Source organism: Apaloderma vittatum, unplaced genomic scaffold (genome assembly GCF_000703405.1).
Source record: "Apaloderma vittatum isolate BGI_N311 unplaced genomic scaffold, ASM70340v1 scaffold25731, whole genome shotgun sequence".
Classification (NCBI taxonomy): Eukaryota; Metazoa; Chordata; class Aves; order Trogoniformes; family Trogonidae; genus Apaloderma; species Apaloderma vittatum.
Window position 1 is genome coordinate 48,941 of NW_009697837.1, and position 9,781 is coordinate 58,721.

Genomic DNA, 9,781 nt, shown 5'->3' on the forward strand with positions numbered 1-9,781 from the left:
TACTCAAAGCTTCATCCAACCTGGCCGTGAATTCCTCAAGGGAGGGGGCATCCACAACTTCTCTGGGCAATTTGGAAGGCAGTTATAAGGTGCCCCCAGAGTCTTCTCTTCTCCAGGCTGAACAATCCCAGCTCCCTCAGCCCGTCCTTGCAGCAGAGGTGCTCCAGCCCCTGGATCTTCTTGGTGGCCTCTTCCAGACTCAATCCATCAGATCCATGTCCCTCTCATGGTGGGGACACCAGAACTGGACACAGTATTCAAGGTGGGGTCTCACAAGACCAGAGAAAAGGGGGAGAATCACCTCTCTTGATCTGCTGGCCACACTCCTCTTAATCCATCGCAGGATGCGGTTGGCCTTCTGGGCTGCATGAGCGCACTGCTGGCTTATACTGAGCTTCTCGTCTATCATCATCCCCAACTACTTCTCTTCAGGGCTGCTCTCAACCCACTCTGTGCCCAGTTTGTATTTGTGCCTGGGACTGGCCTGACCCAGGTGCAGGACCTTGCACTTTGACTTGTTGAAGCACATGCAGTTTGCTCTGGCCCATTTCTCAAGCCTGTCAAGGTCCCTCTGGATGGCATCTCTTCCCTCAAGTGAGTCCACAGCACCACACAGCTTGGTGTCGTTGGCAAACTTACTGAGGGTGCGCTCGATGCCTTTGTCCATGTCACTGACAAAGATGTTGAACAGCACTGGACCCAGAACAGAGCCCTGACGAGCTCCACTTGTCACTGGTCTCCATGTGGACATCGAGCCGTTGACCACAACTCTTTGAGTGTGACCTTCTAGCCAGTTCCTTATCCCTCTTCGTATCTAAAGATCTCTCAATGAGCCCCACCAGCTCATGACCCAGGATCCCTTTTTACTCTTACAGTCATTTGAATCTCATCTCGTTTCAGGGGGCCAGGTGCTGTGCAGACCTCCCATTCAAAGCATTTTAAGAATAATCTTTTTCAAACAAAAAATAAGTCAAATTTTAAAAGGCAGTCATAGGACTTAGACATCTCAGAAGTAAAATGGCAGACATGCACGTTGTTACACTGAAAGAAAGATGTAAATTATAAAATCCAGCAGGTGGCATTACAGACACGCTGCATAACAAGTGAAATCTATTTTTAGCTTTTATTAAAAACTTCAGTCTTCTTATGCCCTTAAAAAATTACTTAATTTATGCTAAAAACGATAGATCTATTCCTCACCACAAAAAGTAGGGGCTAAACCAAAACCCCAAGTATATATATTTCAAGTGCACACAAATGAAGAGAAAGGACTTGACAAGAGTAACTTTTTAGACATGAAAACAAGTCTAGTGAATATTATCCTGCGTTCAGACTTTTATAAAAAATTAGAAATTCCCCAAGTATGGAATTATTACAGAGCTATACTTACTATGACATCACTAAGAACATTAGAAGCTTGATCATGCTTTAAGTTTCCTCTGACAACATGGTATGCAAGCTCATACAGAGCCTGCTGTATATCTGTTGAGAGAAAACAAATGATTAAGGAACATATTAAGAAACCCTTGGTTTAACTTTTAAAGCAATGTTTACAATAATGCTGTAGACTTAAGACATCCTGAAAATCAAGAAGATAAGCTTCTCTTACCAATGAGGGGGATTAGTTTATTACTGCTGATACAATAAATCTGAGCATCAATATTTAAGACTTCATACAGGCAGACAGTAAGAGATGATCCACTTCCCCTAGAGTTTTTGGAATAGCAGCAAAATGGGACCTATAGTCTTGCACAGTAACACTGAGTGTTGGCAGTTGGTTTAATAATGACACCATTAACTTATAATGAACACAAAGATCATATTTTAGATATATATACAAATATGTCATCAGAGATATGCTTTAGAAAACCATTTCTCTAGGAGAAAGAAAATATTTAATTAGAGAAAAAATGCTTGACAACAATTTTTTTATTTTATTTTTAAGGAAAGTCTCCCACAACTGAAGAATGCTGTTTTACATAAGCTTATATTAAGCTGAAACACTACACAGAGGCACTGCATTTGAGAAAAATCTTGCAACGTTAAATACGTCAGTTGCAAAAACAGCTACAGTAAACTTGTAAGGAATCATTCTTAAATAGTACATCACAGTGCTGTGCTGCTCTTCCATATATGAAAAATCATAAAGGTCCACGCGTTCACTTTGCACTTGTGCCATGTGGTTTGCTCAATAAACAATACTCACCACAGGTTACAGATCTTCATGATTTAACCCAAGTACTCAGTAATTTGGTGACTACAGACCACTGCAGCTGCATTAAAAGCAGGTTTGTTTATTTTTTAAACACACAGGTTAATTTTACCCAGCACAGTGCTTTTGGCAAAGAATACCGATTGCTAAAGACCTGAATATAGCAGTATTGGTTTAGGCATCAATTCTATGTAAAACATTACTCCTTTGAAGGTGAATATAAAAGGACAATTCGGTACAAAACCCTAATAATTTATGAAGAACACAAACCAGCCACAAACACAGCCTCAGACACGCCTCTGCGAGCAGCCGCCCACACTGTGGAGAATTTCTTACACAGGTACACCACCAAATCTAACCTGCGTCAGCGAGCTTGTCATACTTGAAATACTTCAATAAATAACCTCCTAGAACCAAAAGGCAGAAATGCAAGTGCCAGGGCAGTTTTAAGGACTGGATCCAGGTCATAGGGTCCCAAACAAATTCTTACCAGTCTGTACCTCACTCCAGTCATCCGTATTTTCACAGGTTTTTTTCCATCAACAGAGGGACTTCAACTATTTCTACTGTCTATTAGTTCCTCTAGTACAGCCACTGCAAGTATCTATCTAGTCATTCCCACTGGATCTTTTAGATCCTGACAGCAAGGACAAGCAAAAAGAAAACAGCATCTAGAAATGGCCAACCTATCTAGAACAGAGAACAACTGGTGGCCTTTCTTCAAAACCTCTGGGAATACTGATTTTGCTTTGTTGAACAGTAAATTTTTCTTACTTAATAATATTACTTATAATTTACCTTGGAATGCTTTGATTTTATCTTTTCTGCTATTACAACCGCCCATTATGACTATCTTAGCAAGAACCCAAAAGACTGTCTAAACAGCATAGCACATTTATGGTCTTAGTAATATGGAAACTTTTCGTCCAATAGATTCTGCAAAGCAAACAAAAATTTGATTTTTCTTTAAAAACCAAAGCTTTCTTAAAGTGTGAGTTTTAAATCTAAAGACAGCAGTGTCTTCCATGCACAAATAAGGAAAAGTCTGTAATTCAGGTACTATTGTAAAAATTATTTTCTGCAGTATACAAACTTGCACACATTAACGCTTCTCTATTTAACTTTCAGAATAAAATCTGACTGTATGGTGAATCTACACAATGGAACTGAATTTTGTATTGTATAGACCAAATACTGGACTACAGCAGCCCCACTGACTACTGTCTGCAGAAATCTCTCACCTGGACGTCTGAAGACAAACCCGGCTGTGTGTGTCTGTACTGCCTTAGACTTTAGCAAACATTAACAGTCACCGAATGTTCAGTCTCAATGTTCAGAGCAGATATATGGTACCAGGATCAATTGTCTCCAAGCTTTTTTATTATTATTAATTAAAACAACCAAAACCCACAACACTTACCTCTGAAACCAGTATTATCATGGTTTTTGTTTTCACAGAGAGCGCGACACACTTGCACACTGAAATAGAAGAAATATAAAGAGAAAAGAAAACCAAGTTAGATATTATATACATGTACAAATGTTTTTAGCCTTCTCTGGTTTTGTTCCGGCTAAAATAACATTAAATTTGGGCAGATTAAATGGCTGACTACATTTTAATTTTCAGAGTAAACACTAATTCACAGAAGTTACACAGCAAAGAAATATAAGACTCCCAACAGACCTCACACACATATATATCATATACTTTAAAAATATTCTTAATATTACACATGCTTACACAAAGAAAAGTGAGAACACTGGCAATTTTAGTATGCGAAAAGAAACATGGAAGTACTAGCACTAACCTACTGCTGTTAACAGTGAGGAAATCCTTCTCATAGAAATACTGACTATAATTCTTTTCAAAATCTGGCCTGTAAAAAATGTATACCATTAAACTACGTGCATGATTTCCTGACGCAAAGTTTTATTAACTGTAAGACAGAATTTTACCCACTCTAGTCACTAAGAGAATCCTCTAAAGGATGCAAAGAACCTGTCACATCATGTTGTCTTTAGTCACTCCTGAGGGTCCCTGAAGCAAATTACCTGTATGTAAAAAGTGCACTAAATACTGCACAGACTGGTCCATGAAATAACAGTTCTGTGTGTTATAAAATAAATGCTTAAAGAGCAGGCTTCTCCACTACACTGACAGCTTAGAAACGGGCATGCTTCCAGGCTGTAAGGATTTTCCCTCTCCTCTGCCACTGTCATCGCTACATGAGGTTTAAAAGCAGTTTCACCTTTAAAAGCAACAGTATTTGTTTTTTAAAAAGGTAGTAATTTACCTGTAAGACACCAATGAGTATCTTAAGGGGTTTCTTCACATTTGCAAATTTTCAACCAAAAATTTTGCCTACTTTTCACTGAAAAGTCTTTCATGGGCAGGAACCGAAGGCAGTATCATAGCTACATCATATTCCTACATAAGATGGCAAGATTGCAATTTCCTGTGGGAGTGCTTTTTAAGCACATTTGCAAAGCACACAGGTACATACAGTTATTACAGAAGCTTGTAATGGAAAGTAAATAGTAAAAAAAGGATTCTGTAACACTCCAGTATTCATTCTATTTACATCCTAAACAGATTATTACCTCTTGCTTGAGGACTAAACAGATGTTGCAGCAATCAAAATATTATAATTAGCCAACGCAAGGTATATGCACCCTTTAAAGAAAACTGGATAATGGGCAGTTTCACATATAATATAGGCAGCAGAAATGTGCAAGGTCAGCAAAAAGCAAAGGTATGGCCAAGGTGTTCTAAATGCTATTTAAAAGAACATAACACATTTGGAAATAACCAGAGCAGAGACAGTAAAAGAGTGAAATAGATAATGTATTTTATTTTTCATAAAAGGCAAGTGCTTTTTCTTTTTTAAAGAAGCAATAGTGTGGTTTTTTCCCAGCGGTCCCCAAAGAGTGTATCAATTTGATGCAAGTCAAGTTTTCTTAATTTTTAATTACTACTCCTCCATAAAGAAGTTACTCTACAAGCACTCACTTCTAAGATTTGCATATATCTGATTCAAAAAACCTCACTCCGACTCCTCTGTCATAAACTGATGAGCAACAATCCTGGTTGCTTGGACTGAAGAGTTTACTTAGGTACACCTTAATAGAAAATAAGAGTTCTAACCTCTTCCAGTTCCCTTTCTAGCAATACCAAAACAGTACCATCAACTTCACATTTAAGACACAAATCTGTTCAATCAGTATAACAAGAAATACTATTTAAGATCAGTCTGTAAAATTTGTTTTATATTTGTAATAAAGCCCTCTGAATTATTAAATTGGGGGGAAGTAAAAATGTTCTTTTTTCTGAAAGTCTGCCTGGGAAAATTTTAGTAGTTGGTATTATTCTTTGGATTGAAATTAATAATTGTGCTGATATTCTTTCATACAGGTAGTCTATCTCCAAAGGTTGGCAACCTTTTCTAAAGATGCTGTCAGGCAGGACAGCTGAGCTCATTTAACGGCTTGCAGCCACAGATATGGACACATTCACCAATATTTCTTCCTTTTGTGGCCACACAGTTCTAGCTCTAATGTCAATTAAATCAGGAAAATAAACTGATAAGCCTAGCAGAAAAATGGTCAGAAAACAAGTCTTCTGTCAACTTTGCAAGTTGAAGCAGCTTACCAGGAGCTCAGATAAGCACCAGCGTAACGAGTTCCCTGGTGAACGAAGACAAGGCAAAAACCCTCCCAAGTACCAACAGGCTGTGAGCTTAGTCCATCTAGTCTCCATAGAGCTCATCAAAAATTGAAATCAAAATACTCGTGCGTTCACAAGAATAAAAATGTCAATGTTAGTCCAGTCAATTGACTCAGAAAAAAAGCTACAGTAATTTCCCACTTAGCAATGACCAGGATAAGGGAAATTTATCAGGTCCACCTTTCAGATCAACAGACCCACGCTGCCCGTTAAGAATGCATGTCACTGCAAACATTTAAGTATATGCATAATTTAGCCAATGTGGGTAATTCTCCACCTGACTTAAAGTACAGTCAGTTACATTTAGCTGTCAGGATGGCAAAACTACAACTAAACCCGGTTTTCCTGACTCTCAACCCTTTAACTCAACACTGTGACATTCCCTGTACAAGTGAAGTAACAAACATGTTGGGAGTGCTTGAAAGATTGAGTCTCAAAACTTCACATTCACAGAATGTTAAGCTTCTTCAGTTTATCCTGAGGCTTAACGTATTGCACAAACTGCCAGACAAGTACATTATTAAAGCCCTACTTTCCCACTAAAGGGTACTTGATCACAAAACAAGGTACCAATCTAATAGTAAGAGCTTGCCACTGAATGCATGTTATAAATGTCCACATGGGCTATGGTCGTTGACCAGCATTTTATTGTGGAAGACAGTATACAAAATACAATTTCACTACGAAGGACAGTACATGTACAGACAAATAGGGCTACAAGGAGCATAATAAACAGTCACACACAGATTCCAACTGAATCTCTACACAATACCTGGCAGGAGCAAAACAAATGTGTATAATTTAATAAACTGTATTTAGACAGAGAAGGGTCTGAACAAAACAGAAAATGACAGATAAGATGACCACATTCTGACCAATTTATAGTTTTGGCAGCTAAGAACACTTGATATTACCACATGATGCATATTTATGTCTTTGTATTACATATTATTGCATATCAATAGCAGGATTAATTAAATTCAAAGCATGTACAGTTCTGAAGAAAGTCTCTGAAGAATTTCTAGGAAGTGGCCACTGTTACCTAAGCTCTACAATGTTGCCTTAGTAATTAATATTATGACACTCCAAGGCACATACAAAAACCAGAAGGTAAGGATTTTGTATATAACTGTTGTATCATGACAAAACTGATCACAAGAGCAAAAACAAAGTTCATTACTTTTCGCAGCAAAAGATCAGTCTGTTTAAAACTTATTTCCTTACTGGATTTCTTTATAGTATCACTTAATTTTGTTTCCTCTATAAAATAACCAAAATTTTTCTTTTTTTTTTCCCCATTTCCCTTTCCACCCCAATAACAGTATCTTCCACAGATTACAGCAGTATTACAAATCCAGTATGTTCCCATGCATAGGCAGACCACTACTGTACTAGAAAGAAAAGATAAGAAAACAGCAATCACCTTAAGCATCCATTATCGATCACAGTAGACTTTTCTCAATAGTTTCACACTGCCCCAAAAGATAAAACTATTTTTAGTCAACTAGTAACTGTCAAAATACTATCTTGGGCTGATCTAATCAGACCATATAAGCCATTTCCTGCTCCAGCAAATAAATATTTTTTCCCCTAAGACCTAAACTTTTCTTTCTGCTAATTGTGAACAATTTTTCCCGTAAGCCTCACTTTTCAAGAAATTTTGTATTTGTCTCCCTGCAAATAAGCTCCTCATTTTGTATAAAAAACCAAAACAATCTCATCCATAAAATAGTGAATGTTCAGTAACTTCTCTCTGGGATTCATTAGACCAGGCTTCCAGAGTGGGGGACACGGTAAAGAAAGAAAAACACCACCAAAAAACTCGCAAAATATCTGCAAATCCTATACTTACTAGAAATGTCAGTTTCGTCCTTTTGCAGTATCCTTTCCCTCCCTACTTTTCTAACTTATCAGTATAATGCATTGTCTTAATTTTGAATCACAAACCCTCAGACTGGAACTGTGGTGTAGGCCAAAGACTAGACCCAATTTAGATTTCTGGACATATATTAGATGAATAATTTAATAAAAGTAAGGACTATATTTAAAGTAAAAGAGGAATAAATGTAATTAATGTGTAAATATATTTCATGTGTTTAATATTGGAAAGAGAGCATTGTAATTTTATTTTTCCGCAGTAAAATAAGATATAGGAAGATTTGGAAAAACAAAGCAAAATTACACACTGAAGAATCTTTCAGAAATGTCAATTTCATAAAAGGTTCTCTAGATAGTGGCTACTGGTACATTCTTTTGCTTCTGGATAAGTTCATACATATTCCACATGCTTGTAAAGCTTTCACTGCAAAAACTGCAACTGTTACCAGGACACAACCACGTTTCACATTTAAACAGTATTCCAAATGAAGTAAGTAAATGCCACAAATAGAGGAATTTGGCCTGTCATTTTGTTTACTGATTCCACAGCAGATTAACACTTCCTTCCCATTATGGTTAAGAAACATTGCTCTAGGGGGAGGGTAGAATCAAAAAAGCTTCATGGTCAAAAGCTAAGGTAACTTCTTACACAGCTAAAAGTTCTCAGAATTCAATGCAAACAATGCACATGCCATTACATGGTCAGCTATGGAATATCTGTCCTTGTGCAAACTCCATACAATCTCAGTAATCATATCATGGTAAATTACAAAAATCTTAATTGTCTGTAACTCCTTCAGGCAAAAATTACTCCACGACCATTACACAAAAAAGCTAGCAAGTGCATCTACATATATATAATGTTACATACGAAAAATGCAATCTTTTCATTATAGTCATGAATGTTTTCATTCTAGTCATCTGCGCATTTTTGAAAGGTATCTGTATTTTCATACGTTTTATTCTGTTATTCATATAGATGTTTCTGTACATTGAAGTTAAAAATGTTTCTGTCCTTAATGCATAAATATTGCCATGCTGCAAATTCAGCTATTGCCACAAAGTCTGAAGCAGGAGATTAAAAAAGCAAGGCAAACCTCAGCAATGTTTAGAAGCTCCTAAATGCTTTTTATTATTGTTGGAAATGCAGGTACAGAAGACATTTTCATTGGCCTTGTATCATTCACATCAAGACATTTTAAACTTACATTTTACACGATAATGGTTTTAGTACAATTCAAAGTCAAAACTGCTATGGCTGTAACGGAGGCCCCCTCCACTCCAAAATGGAGGGTCTGGGTGGAACAGTGTTTTGTGCCAGGAGCCTCTATGTCCTCTATGCTCACCCCACTACCTTTTTCTTCATGCACAGAGAAGATCATTACCATAGCTGCATAACCTTTTAAAATAGATGAAAAAAATAATAAAAAGAGTGAATATCAAGACGCATTTCTTAAAGTGATCGCCCAAACACCCACATCTGAAACAGCCGGGGATTTTTCAGTTACAAGAAGAAACAAGTGAAGAATTCAAGTAAGGGTATTTAAAAATGCAGTCAGTACACCAAACGTCCTTATCCAACATAACACGAAACAGAGAAACTGATGAATTACCCTCTGAAACGCATCAGGCAGCACAGTTAGGGAACCTCTTATGATTACTTAAAACAGATATACAGAAGGCCCTGAAAGGTCCGAGCACCCCTATATTGATTTGGGAAGCTGCAACGAGACTCCTCAGCGCACAACGGTTACCTTGCAGGATAAACAGGAACCACCCGCTGATCCTACCTCGCCTGAACCAAAGAGCACAGCACAGCGCTAGTGCTCTCGGAACAGGCAGAAAGGGGGAATGGAGGCCGAGGCCTCTGCCAGAAAAGTCAACATTGCGAAGCCGGCGAAACAAGAACGCTCCAGGCCCCCTATCACCCCGGGGGGAGCAGCCCTACACCCGACAAACCTGACCCC

General features: G+C 37.8%; 1 protein-coding gene across 1 annotated transcript in view; it reads right to left on the reverse strand.

Moving 5' to 3' along the window:
* Window positions 1-3,691, reverse strand: part of THOC2 (THO complex 2) — a gene marked incomplete at its 5' end in the record, with an annotated part of 47,779 nt that extends 44,088 nt beyond the window's left edge. Inside the window, 2 exon segments of the mRNA XM_009877793.1 lie at window positions 1,391-1,482; window positions 3,633-3,691. Coding sequence (XP_009876095.1) covers window positions 1,391-1,482; window positions 3,633-3,691 — 151 coding nt within the window.
* Between the last annotated feature and the right edge of the window lie 6,090 nt (window positions 3,692-9,781).